General features: G+C 44.8%; 1 protein-coding gene across 1 annotated transcript in view; it reads right to left on the bottom strand.

Moving 5' to 3' along the window:
• FAM120C (family with sequence similarity 120 member C) overlaps positions 1-13,110 on the bottom strand; it is a 28,478-nt gene extending 15,368 nt beyond the window's left edge. The window contains exons 1-4 of the mRNA XM_063119436.1: positions 12,317-13,110; positions 5,020-5,266; positions 818-900; positions 280-408 (exon numbers count right to left, since the gene is read on the bottom strand). Of these exons, the coding sequence (XP_062975506.1) occupies positions 280-408; positions 818-900; positions 5,020-5,266; positions 12,317-12,919 (1,062 nt within the window). The 5' untranslated portion in view covers positions 12,920-13,110. The remainder of the gene's footprint in view (positions 1-279; positions 409-817; positions 901-5,019; positions 5,267-12,316) is intronic.
• Positions 13,111-13,532: the final 422 nt, after the last annotated feature.

Raw genomic sequence — 13,532 nt, 5'->3', positions numbered from 1 at the left:
CTGCATGAACTGCCAACTCGGTTCCCAAGCCAGCTACCTGGCAGGCACAGAGTGCCACACAATGTTATGGGATTTGCAATTATTACAGGGTAGAAGGCCACCACAAACTAGAAGCTGGACAGTTTTTATAAACAGTGGAAGCCCCAAAATGGAAGCTCAGGCGCTATCCCCCACCTTTGCCAATCCGTGGATCACTTTATTCCTCCCCTCTGTGCTGCCGACGAATTGTACACTCGGCCTAATATACTGGGCCTGCCACCACCATCGATTTCATCTTACCTGGGAGTGCTTGAAGACATCTCTCCCTATCACATCCAGATTGGAGGGGTTTTTGATGGAGCCGACATACTCAGACACAGCCTTGATGACCACATCACAGGGTGGCAGGACCAGCTGATGGGCACGCACCTAGAACCGGGGCACAGGGCACTTCACCAAAATCTCTGATTTGGAGACTTCAGGGAGATTCCTGAAGTCGCAGTTTCTGTTTCCAGACCAACTGCCACAAACCTCCCAGATCTTTCCAGGGCTGAGAATACGGAGCGTTGAGTCCCAGTGCTGCAGCCCCTGTCTCCAGCTCTTAAGAGCCCCCTCCTTGCCCAAAGTGTATCACAGAACTGAGGACTCCTGCCTCTCCTCACTCCCCACTTCCCATTGAAAAACCCCTCCCAAGAGTTGGGACAAAAATGTCCACCACACACTCTCTTTTCCTCCAGACTCCTCTCCTCTCCCTAAGGGAAATATCCCTGCCGCCCTTTCGAGTCAGAGATTCCTGCCTCGCTGTCCTCCAGGCGGGACAAGAGGACGTGAGTGCTACCTTCAGTGAAGCCAATGGGTGGTCTGGTCCAAGCAGGCTCCAGTGGAAGGCAGCCAGATCCTCATCCGGAAGGATGTGGTTCCCTGAAGAAGAAAAAGCGGGTGGGGAGGGGAGAGGAGGAGCACAGTCATAGAACAATTGGCAACAAACAACAAAGTCTTTCTCCACCATTCAAATGGGCAAGATGCAGGCCTGTAGGGACTGCCTCGCTGGAATACACGAGGATTTTGACTGACACTGAGGCAAATTGGGTAGAGCAAGGCGATAGAGACCCTTCCCTAGGAACACGCCGACCTGCACAAGCCAACCATCCAGTAAACAGAAAATCCACATTTGCGGATTGAAATGATGCACACTTGCGTAGAGCTAACTTCATTTGAATGAGAGATGCTGGCTGAAAGCTGAAGGCCACAGTGTCAAGACCGTGTTAGGCTGGATCACCTGACTCAACAAAGGCCAGATTCGTTAGAAGGCAGCTCCATAGGACCTCTCAACACCTTTCCAGTCCATGCATCAAAGCAGGCTTCCTACAGTCACTGGACACCTCCTAACACACACACACCTTTTCTTTTTCTCAGATCTTACCCTCGGTAAGCCCAAATGTTTTGAATAGCCCCATGCATGGAGGAGGTGGTTGAGAGTGTGGAAAGGATCTTCATGCAGCTGTACAGGACGCACATCTATGCTCATGAGACCACTGGATGGAGAACTCCTCCAGGAACCTCACTCAAGGAGCCATCTGTGGAAGCCCCCAGTCACAACCTTACTTTTACCTGGCTCAAAGGAAGTCCTGCCCCTTAGAATCATAGAATAGTAGAGTTGGAAGGGGCCTACAAGGCCATCGAGTCCAACCCCCTGCTCAATGCAGGAATCCACCCTAAAGCATACTTGACAGGTGGTTGTCCAGCTGCCTCTTGAATGCCTCTAGTGTGGGAAAGCCCACAACCTCCCTTTACACATGTTGCTGCCAATAAACCATTTAGCAACAACAGCAAAAACACATTGCTCTCCATGAAAACCCATTTAATTTCCTTTTTTGTAAAGAAACTCAAAACAGAGTCCGATAATCCTCCCCCTGTCCTGCAGAAAATAATCCTAAAGGTACCTGATATTCCATCAGTAAGCAGCAGCTAGACTTTTCCAATGGTAAAGAGTTTCTGGGAACACTACAGCTCTTCAGAGAAAGGGCCGGGTGGGGAGAAACATAACATATAACATTTTGAGTGCTTTCATTGCTCATGTGAAAGCCAAGGCATTGAAAGCTGCATGAGTGAGCAATATTTGTGGTACTGCCTACTCCTGCCATTTTTATTTTATTTTCCTCCCTTTCCTCCCCTCACAACAGCTCTGTGAGGTGGGTTGGGTTGAAAGAGAGAGCGCATACCTTGCTCACGGTTGCCTAGTGAACGTTATGCCTGAGCCAGAATTTGGACCTGCGCAACTTCAAAAAAGCCAAAGGGTTTAGCCTTCGCTAAATGCAGCAAGTGACTAGAGGAGAAACACTATTCAGAAGTGCATGAATTTCTTAAGAACTGTCGTGTCTCCAGGGGGTGGGGACATTTATTTATTTATTGTATTTATTGCATTTTTATACCGCCTGTGCCATGACACAGGCTCTTTACAACAGGCCTGTCCGTGGACACTCCCAGCTCAAGCTAAGCACCACCACTTTATGAGCCTGAGGTGAGGGACAAACACCACCTTTCTACAAACTATGTGGAGAAAGGGGTTAAACAGGAATAATTTCAGGAATAAAATAATGCACTGTGAATTATATGTGCTGATGGTGAATTAATGTCAGAATAGGTGTTATACAGTATGTATATAACTGCAGATGATAAATGCCAAGGAGACACGTGGGATTTTTGTGGTAGTAAAACAAACTGAATAAAAATTTATTTCAATGTTCACAAACTTTGTTTCATAATAAAACTTTTCAGACCCTTGTTAAAACCTCTCATCCAATCCTTTCTCTCTTCTCATACACGCTTTCCTCTCTCACACCTTCACTCTTGAACTTCCTTTATTATCAGGATTGTTTAATATACACCAACTGCCAATCTGCACACTACACTCAAAAGACAACCCTCTTTACCCTGATCCCCTAATTCTCCCTCGAACCAAAGTACTTCCAAAAAACAAAAACACACCCCTTATCACCTCAGTCCTTCCCTTATATATCCTCCTCCGCTCTCCTGAGATACTCAATCTCCACCCACTCAGGTCAGCATTCTAAACACAATAGACTTACAAATCTCTAGACATACATTAGGGAACTGACTTGTGGGGGTGTAATGCTACACTGCCCAATAGCTGAAGCTCTCTGGGCAGTTCACAAAAATGAAAACCATTCAAAGTATAAAACAACAGTATAAAACCATGATATAAAATACAATGTAAAAGCACAACCAGGATAAAATCAGCAGCAGTGCAGAAATACAAATTTAAGGTACAAATTTAAAACAGCAAAGTTAAAATTAATTTACTAAAATATAAACATACATTTATGTTGTATAAATCTCAATCCAGAAGGAGAGGCGGGTAACAAATAAATAAATATATCAGTAGTAGTAGTAGTAGTAGTATTTACCAAAAGAAAAATCAACCATTGTGAAACATGTCAGGCCTTAATAAATTCAGGCACTCTCTGACCACTTCACCCACTGACCTAGTTCATATGACATAACAGCCCACCAAGGGTTAATGTACCGACAGGGGCTGCGATGCTGAGCCCAGGTGCCCACAGGAGTTGTTTCTGCATGGCAATCAGCTTGCCGTGGGTTGTCGTGTTGTGTGAACCCAGGTGGTAAGGGTTATTTGAGGGTTGTTTGATTATTGCTCTGTGCCGTGGCTCCTAAGCCATGGGGTTCCGCAGGGCTCTATCTTATCCCCTATGCTGTTTAACATTTACATGAAGCCGCTGGGGGAGGTTATCCGGAGATGTGGACTGAGGTGTCATCAATATGCGGATGATACCCAGCTCTACCTTTCCTTTTCATCAAACCCAGGTGAGGCAGTGACTGTTCTGAACCAGTGCCTGGGCACGGTAATGGACTGGATGAGGGCTAACAAACTGAGACTCAATCCAGACAAGACGGAGGTACTGTTAGCGGGTGGTTCATCTGTCCAGCGAGGTGATGTTTGCCCTGTCCTGGACGGGGTTACACTCTCCCTAAAGGATCGGGTCCGTAGTTTGGGGGTGCTCTTGGATCCAGAACTGTCACTTGAGGCACAGGTGAACTCAGTGGCAAAGAGCACCTTTTATCAGCTTAGGTTGATATACCAACTACGCCCTTATCTGGACAGAGATAGCTACAGTTATCCATGCTCTGATAACCTCTCGCTTGGATTACTGCAATGCGTTATACGTGGGGCTGCCTTTGAAAACTATCCGGAAGCTTCAGCTGGTACAAAATAGGGCAGCAAGGTTATTAACAGGGACTGGCTGGCGAGATCACATCACGCCAGTCCTTTTCCAGCTTCATTGGCTGCCAGTCCAGGTCCGGGCCCAATTCAAAGTGCTGGTATTGACATTTAAAGCCCTAAACGGTTTGGAGCCAGGTTATCGGAAGGAACGCCTCCTCCCATATGTACCTACCCGGACCTTAAGATCATCTACAGGGGCCCTTCTCCGTGAGCCCCTGCCAAAGGAAGTGAGGCAGGTGGCTACTAGGAGGAGGGCTTTCTCCGCCGTGGCACCCCGGTTGTGGAACGAGCTCCCCAGAGAGGTCCGCCTGGCGCCTACACTGTACTGCTTTCGTCGCCAGCTGAAGACCTTTTTATTCACTCAGTATTTTAACACTTAATTTTAACTTAAATTTAAATTTTACTGTTTTAACTCTGTATTTTAATCTTATATCAACTTTGCTGTGTGGTTTTATCCTGGTTGCGTTTTTTATACTGTATTTCGTAATTGTGTTTTAACCTGTTGGGTGTTTTACTGTGGTTTTAATTTTTGTGAACCGCCCAGAGAGCTTCGGCTATTGGGCGGTATAAAAATGTAATAAATAAATAAATAAATAAATAAATTGTTTAACCCTCAAACAATCCCTGCTGCCTGGGTTTGCACACGCCAGGTAAAAATGGCACCCACGGGCACCAGATGCTATGCAACAGCCCCTGCAGGGAAATTAAGCCACGACGGGCTGTTGTGCGAAGCAGGTCACTCTCTCACGAAAACGCACACAACCGCCTCTACTTACCTAGCAAGGCAGCAAAGACGGGAAAGCTGCTCAGCTTGAGGCCGAGCTGCTTGGCCACCTCTTGCATGAGGAACTGGTTGGTGGTGAGGTTCTTGCCGTTCCAGCTCAACTTGAGGGCATGGGAGCTGTAGTATGAGGGTATGTTGCAGAGGGCATACTCCGAGTCATGGGCAATCAGCCCATGGAAGCCGTTCTCCCGGAAGAAGGTTACCACTTCCTGATGATGATCTTCCAGGCTCTGGAACACCTGAAGGGAAAAAGGGGACAAGACCTTTCAAAATGTGTAGGGCTAACGTTTCCACTATTTTTAATGTTCTTATAATTTTGAACTCAATGGCTTTTTAGCAGATAAGGCAGTATATGTTAATAATAGACAAATACATAAATGTTAATAATACATAAATAATACAAAGGCGCACTCACACACAACAAAAACAAAGCTCATTGCTTTAACTCGTACGTTTTGTTAAGAAGTCCCAGCACAGACCTCACTTTGGGGTAACTCACTGACACACATCAATTCCTGCTACTTATATATAACCAGGGCGGGGGGAATGTGCACTACCACTCAGGAGATGAAAGCCTTTAAGACAGAATGCTTAGAGGTCATGCAAGTGTTCCAGCTACATGCTGCTTTGCAAATTCTGGTTAAAGTTAACCATGGTTCATGTGGTCTAGTTCATCTGCAATGCTAAGTCCCAGGATTTAGAATTATGTGCGCAAGCCATTGAGAGCCTTGGGGAAAGCATACACTCCGGCGTGCTTCCACTCAAAGTCCTATAATTTCCAGCATTCCTCAGCCAACATGGCTGGCTGGAGAATGCTGGGAGTTGCAGGACTTTTTCCCCCTGTCTAAACATGCATAGGATTGTGGCACTGGTTTGTTAAACCAGCCAGCAAAACAATCTAAGGTTTGTTGCTGGCTTGTGTAGCAACGGAGTAGAATTTGTTTAAAACCTCCATCCCTGGTTCACGCACAGCAACAGGCTAGGAATTGGGGAAAGTAAAAATCAACTCAACAGGAGTCTTTTTCTGGCCATGCAGGAGGAGGAGGAGAGAGGAGCACATGCTTCCAAGAGGCTCGTGCACATAATGTTAAATCCTGGCTTTAACGTGTTACATGCGAACGCAGCCACTGCAGATATAACACTAACCATGGTTAGTGCTCATGAAGAAAGGGAGGAATTAAGAGTGGTAGATGGAAGGAGGGAGAGGGAGGGGAAGGAGAAGGAAGAGGTGTGGAAATGTACAACTCTAAGGTTCAGAGACTACAAGTGTTAACATGTACAGTAGGTTTCGCCATTGTTTTACAAGTCTCCCACAGTCAAATCAAGTGGGCCATCAATAGCCATCCATTATTATTTATCGAAAGATATATACAGCCTTCCCCAACCTGGTGCCCTCCAAATGTGTTGGGCTGCAACCTCCATTATTACTAGCCAGTGTGGCCACCGGCCTAGAAGGCTATTTGAGCGAGAAAAAGAGTCTAGGGGTGGAACCCTAAGCATGGCTAGACAGAAATAAAGTCCTGCAACTGCCAGCTGCTGGGAACATTAGGACTCCCCCCGCCCCCATCAAAACATGTATTGGATTGTACACTAGGAAATCAAAAACAAGACAGATTCTTAAAAACCAACGGTGATTAATGGCAAAGCAGGGAGAAAATGAGTGTTTATAATCGTTCAAAAGAGTATTTTAAAATCTATCAAATGAAATTTTAACAAATAATATAAAGGCCTATCCTGGCTTCTCTGATAAGGCTCCAACGCAACTTTATTATTCCAACTATTTATCATTAAAGCAATCAGGTACTGTTGTTGTGATCTTAAGGGCTTTATTCCCTTCACCCCCAGTAAGAAAATTATTACATCTTATAGACATTCCTAGGAAACAGGCTTCTCTTATAATGCTGTCTGTTCTCATTTGTTTGAGAATGATATATGGTGCGATTGGTTCAAACCTTTTGCTACATGTTGCCTACGCTAAAGGCTTAAAGACCCTGTCTCTTTAAAAAGTGTGAAATGGACCTCTTGAATATTGTACAGTGGCAGCTGCTGGGGAACAATATATCATTACATGATGGATTCATTTCTACAATATGTGATGATGATTCACTGGGCTGTTCGCACAGCATGACAGCCCATGGTGGATTATTTAACCCATGGTGAGGCTGTGGTGTGTGCAGCCACCATTTTGACTATGTAACTTCTAGTCAGAGGTAGTCATGTTATGCGAACCAGCAAGCATGGGTTATGTGAGGGAAAACAATCCTCGCATAGCCAATGGTCTGTTTCAGGGTTGTTTAAGCCTTGCATAACCCAGGTTTTCACATAACCCACAATCATATGACATGAGTGGGGATCATATGCAACCTTAAATAAACCACAAGCAAGCCACAGTGTTTCATCTGAACCCAGCCACTACCTTAGCGATAGCCTTCTTCTTCTTTTTTTAAGAAACTGGATAAATTCATTGAGGATGTGTCCAGCAAATACTATTAGCTGTGGTAGCTAAACACCTCTGAACCTTGGTATCACACAAGGCAATTCATATGAGCAGTGAGTTTCGTTCTGACTGTTCTCCCCAACCAGCAAATTTTGGGGGTTTGATTTCATTGGACCAGAAATATGAATGTTCCTCTGTACATCCTGCCTCTCACATTATCCTGATAATTTCTGTCCACCTATCATTTCAGCAAAAGCAGAACAACTTGGCATTCCTGTTGATTATTTTACTGGGGACCTTAAATCTTATTGTACCCTTCTTTTCTCATCAGCTTTCTGCCTGGAGAGATGAGCGGCCACTTTAAAGGGAGTGTGAGTGTTGGGGAATTTGAGAACCATAGCAACAATCAGAAAACAGCAACATGAGTACCAAAACATTAGTAGATATTTCACCTTTGCAAAAAATGAGAGGAGTGGGGTCCCACAGTGAATCCCAAGGAAGGTACCCAAGTGGACATTGGCACCACGTCGCCTACCTGTTTCAGCCTTTGCTAGTTTTTAAAATTATTATTTGATGGAGTTTTTGTAAGCCTCTTCAAGAGTTTAAGTTAGAAAACTGGAGTAAAAATAATTAATCTTTTCGCTATGCTACTAGTATCTACAGTTACAACATTCTCCCTGCAGTCTGCAATGGGACATGATTTTGAGAACTCCACGTAAACTTAACTTTGGGTGGTAGGTCAACCATAGCCAAAGCACATTCCCAAGCAAAAAAAAATAATGCAGGATATCCTTCATAATCAATATCCTAGGGGTGAAAATTAAGAGCAAAAGGTCAAGGTTCTTGAAGTCTACATAGCTAAAATCATGTCAGACAACACAAAATATGGCCAGAGATGCTGAGCTTTTGTTTTTAAACAAGCCACCCCCCCTCTCAAGATTCTAGATCTCAATTGTCCAGGAAGAGGATCTTAAAATGGAAAGAACAATTTCGGCTAAATGCAGGGTCTCCGTGTGAAATCTTGCAGAAAGCAACAGTACGTTGTGCAAGAATCCTCGGTCTCTATTACTTTGCATCTAGACACTGCTTCATTCCAACTGTTTTGGGAGCCCAATTCTTCCCTCACACCTCGGACCCACAAACACTGGAAACCAAACAGCTCCAAGTTCTTTGGGGAATGGGGAGGCAAACAACCAAAATGTAATATGCATCTTTTATCAGCTTAGGCTGATATACCAACTACGTCCTTATCTGGACAAAGATAGCCCAGCTACAGTTATCCACGCTCTGATAACCTGTCATCTGGATTACTGCAATGTGTTGTAAGTGGGGCTGTCTTTGAAACTTCAGCTGGTCCAAAATAGGGCAATGAGATTGTTAATGGGGACTGGCTAATGTGTCCACATTATGCAAGTCCATGTTGGGGCCCGATTCAAAGTGCTGATATTAACATTCAAAGTCTTAAACACCTTGGGGCCAGATCAGCTGAAGGAACGCTTCCTCCCATATGTACTTGCCTGGACCCTAAAACCAACTTCAGGGGTCCTTTTCCGTGAGCCCCTGCCAAAGGAAGTGAGGGGGTGGCTACCAGGAAGAGGGTCTTTTCTGCTGTGGCACCCTGACTGTGGAATGAGCTCCCTAGAGAGGTTCGCCTAGCACCTACGTTGTACTCCTTTCAGCGTCAGGTACATCTCTTTTAATTTTCCCAGTATTTTAGCATTTTAGCATCCTGGTCTTTTAGCTTGGCTGTTTTAAATCTGTATTTTAAATCTCTGCATTGTTGCAAGGTTTTACTCTGGTGGTAATTTTATATTGTGGTTTTAAGCTTCCATATTTAGAGTTTTATGCTATAACTTGTGGTTTTAATTTTTTGTGAATTGCTTGAAGAGCTTCAGCTATTGGGTGGTATAGAAATGAAATGAAATAAATAAAACAGACCAACATAAGACACATTGGCTTCATGAATGTCATACTATATTCCAAGCATGGATACTGGACTGCAGAGTCTAGAATTTCTTTAATGCAAAATTGCAGACTCTTGGCAAAACAAAAGCAGCTATAATGGATTTTAACACACTCACTAGCAGAGCAGGAGCCTTTGCTCTGATTTGGTATTTATTTATTTACTTTCCACACTTGGATCAGCAGACCTTCATATTATATCTTAATATGCTTTTGAAACCCCCATCGTTTTCAAAATGGGCTTGTTACATGGCATAGAGGCTGCTGTTCATGAAACACAAGTCATAACATCTTTAGAAGTGTGGAACTAATTGTGTGACTCTTTGCATCTTGCCCATCGCAGAGGATAGTGGCCAAACTGGTCACAGAGATACTGAAACTTAGTTGGGCTCAAGGACTTCCCCCTCCCTCCACCAATTTACTATTGGGACAATCCAGAAGTTGAGCACATTTATGTCTTACTGGTTTCCAATGGAGCAACTGAAACATATATTAAACAGTCTGGCTGAAATAAACAGGACTTTAGAAGTGCTTCACTGAGCTACATCATGCCCAATGTTTTAAAACTGTTTTCCAAAATATGATCAAAATAATCATGTGAACGCACACGGAAACACATAGTTGTTCATTTACAAAGTAAGGCTGCATTTGAAGCTCATCTGTTTCAGGTCAGCTGCTTCCACAGCTTATTCAGCCTCAGCTGATCTCCAAGCCTTTGCTTGGCAATTTACCTTTGGCCTCAGGAGGTTGCATGCAGCTATTTGGGGGAAATTAGCTGAAATCCAGTATTCTCCATCTGCAACCAGGCACATTGTACCACAGATTGTCCTTACAAAAGCCAATAACCAAGTCAGTTTCGACACAGGAGATAAGCAGCTCACCAACAAATAGCATATCTGTCCCACATGAATGACAGGACTTGTACTATATATTTTTATGAGCCAAGAAGATAACCGAACCGCAGTTCACTATGGCTATGCAATTATTCTGCAACACTGGTCTTTCAAATGGTTACCCTCAAATATGAAAAACCTATTGATCAGCCTCGGAAAAGCCAGATAATAGGGATCAAGAAATCATGAGAGTGGTTTGGAACCTGCCCTTACTTGCTCCAAACTTTAAAGTGTGTGTGTGTGTGTGTGTGTCTACGTTTGGGGGGGGAGAGGGGATAGAAAGGAACTGGAGTACTCAAGATTTTAACAAAGATCTGTATTATGCACCAGCTCAACATCAATGAACATACACAAAGTTCTCATATTTGACCAGCAATGGGGCATGTTTCTCCTTCTATCAAAATACCAGTTGGAAACCACCAGGAGTCAGTCTTGTGTGCCACAGAGACTACTAGGCAAGACAAGGAGGAATTGTTGTGTGAGACAGAAGCTGTGGGTTCTAATCATGCGTCATTTTCTCATATGATAAGTTATGTTCTTATAGCACCATTTTTTTCCTTGCAGTGGAAGACTACTGAAGCAGCTACACATCCAAGTATGTTTTAGGCGCTAAGAAAGTGCAAGATTTGTGGTTTGATTATTTTTAATTTTTAATTTCAAATACAGGATTTATTACAACCTCAAAATTGTGAGTTACTGAGCATCTTTCAAACACTACAAGAAAAAAAGGTTAGATTCTCATGATTTATATGCCAAGCCAGTTCACATTTTTCTAGCAAACTAGAAATGACAGGAGAATGAACATATTTTGATTTTTCAAGTGGGAAATCAGTATATAAGCAGAGAAAAAAACTCAATTTGCTGATTTCAATCTTCTGATTGTCCAGGCTCGGCTTAAACAGGCAATAAACTTTCTTATTAATTCTGGCCCCAAAGAGAGAGGTATTTCTCATTGCACAGTTGCTTATGCTGAGAAGATCTGCCTGGGGCAGCTCAGAATTAGTACATATTATTTCAGCTGAATGCTGAATGTTTAACACCAGGCCTTGGCTTCAGAAGTATTCACAAATCCATACCTTAGAAAGAGATACATTATGCAGGACAAGAATGCAAAGGTCTTTTTGTTTGCTGTTTTTAAGGGCAGAAGGATGGAGACAATGTAGAGCTGCCTTCCCCAACCTTCCAGATGTGCTGAACTACAATTTCTATCATCCCACAGCTAGTACCAATAGCTGGGGATGACAGAAATCATTCTTAGTAGGGAAGGTTGGGCCAAGTTGGGGAAGGCTTAGGCAGACCACGAGGCTTATAAATTTAACACTTAGTGTGGAAAGCATGGTATAAATGTCATAAATAGCTGCTTGCCTGGGGGCCTATAGGAACTGCTTCCAATTGACCAAGAAGTTTTGGTCAACAGTTTACGGTTTCAGTCTGTTAATAGGCCATAAATGGTTAAAACAGATATGTTTTTGTGTGCAGGGTAACAGACTTTTGAGGGCTAATAAATTCTGTAGGCTTGTTGTGAACTCTGAAAGAGGGCTCCATGGCAACATCTATCAGACTCTGACGTGCACCTCAACTCACACGTTGGTTTTACCAATAACGTAATGGACTGGAAAGTGCATTAAACGCACAAAGGGTGAAATAGAAGGTAGGAAAGAAGAGGTATAAGCTGCACATAAACTGAGGGAAAGGCTTTTGAGAAATTAATAGGAATGGAGCCTTTACTGTATTGGAAGGTTCAGTACTGCCAATCAGGGAGGGCGACAAGTGTCAAGGAATTCTGAGATGGGGTGAAGCTTTGGAAGACAGTGCTTGGAAAGAAGCAAATGAAAAGTTACCAGAAATATGATTAAAATGTCCTCTCAAATAGAATTGGGGTGAGAGAGATAACAGTGCAAGTGTGGGAGATCCAATACTGAGATATACAAAATGGCAAAGGTAGAACTCAACAAGATGCAATGGAATGTTTTCAGGAGGGGTCATATGGACCTTACCTTGACCCGGAAGCGAATCATGGCCAGGCGAACGCAATGCCCCAAGCAGGCAGGAGGAAGGAACCAGGCCCGGGGTGGTGGGGTACCTTTGTTGCCCACGTGCCCAGCAATAAGTTGAGCTGTCTGTCTCTCAGCCTGAGCCTTCCTGCCCCACTCAGGCAGCCTCTCCTTTCCAAGCCCTCCATTGAAAATGACAGCTAACTCCAGCCCACCTTGGTAGAGGCAGGCCTGCGAAAGGGCAGCCAAGTAGCCCACCATAGCGTTCCACTGGCCCCCACACACCCAGTCTGTCTGGTAGCCACCGTACAAGCGCTGCAAGGCAGAGTCAGCATCTACCAGGAGTCGAGCCGGGCATGGTGCTGGGGGTGCCAACCCTGGTGCATGCTGAGAGTGTGGGTATGGGCCAGCACCAACCATAGGTCCCAGCCCCGGTGCAGCCCCAGCTGGGTGGGGGTAGCCAGCTGAGGGGTGGAAGGTTGCACAGTAGGCAGGGCCCCCACCTCCACGGCCCCCTACGGCCCGTGCCAGCTTCAACAGGTCCACAGGCACCACTGCCCCCGGGCAGCGCTTTTCCACGAACTCTTGGAAGCCCTGCACCCCCATGGCTTTGCACAGTTGAAGGGTGCAGGCCCCACTTCCGCTAGGGCGAACGGGGAAGGCCAAGGGGCTGGCACCCAGAAACCAGGACCCGGCACAGTCAAAGCTGCTCCAGCTCCTGGGGCTTCGCTTCTCACAGTTCCCACTCCTGGGGAATAGATGCAGCCGCCATGTTGTAGCTTTCTTCTTCTCCTCCTCCTCCTGCCTCCTCTCCTCCTCCTTTCCCTCAACTTAAAACTATAGCCCGTCGGGAAATGTAGTTTTACTTCTACCTGATCGCTACTAGACAGAAAACCGTGCGAGATAATGCGACTACAACTCCCGGCAGGACAGAATAGGCCACCATGTTATCATGATTTCCTTGCGCTTTCGTTGCGCCGCATAGCTTCGTGGGACTTGTAGTCCCATAGGGGGGAAATGCTCACCAAACCGGCTTTAAACGGAAGGAAAGGTAATTTGTGACTACAACTCCCGATGATCTGAGAGCCCCGCCATGTTTTTATAAGCTCTTATCTCTAGCGGCGTCATTCGGCCTCATGGGAGGTGCGGAAGTCGGAGGCTTATTGCAAACTTACTTAGAAGCACTACAAATTCCAGCAAGCCCCGCGCGTTTACCATA

This window comes from Elgaria multicarinata, chromosome 3 (genome assembly GCF_023053635.1).
Source record: "Elgaria multicarinata webbii isolate HBS135686 ecotype San Diego chromosome 3, rElgMul1.1.pri, whole genome shotgun sequence".
NCBI lineage: Eukaryota > Metazoa > Chordata > Lepidosauria > Squamata > Anguidae > Elgaria > Elgaria multicarinata.
The sequence above is the reverse complement of the archived record's forward strand: the minus strand, read 5'-3'. Positions and strand labels throughout refer to the sequence as shown.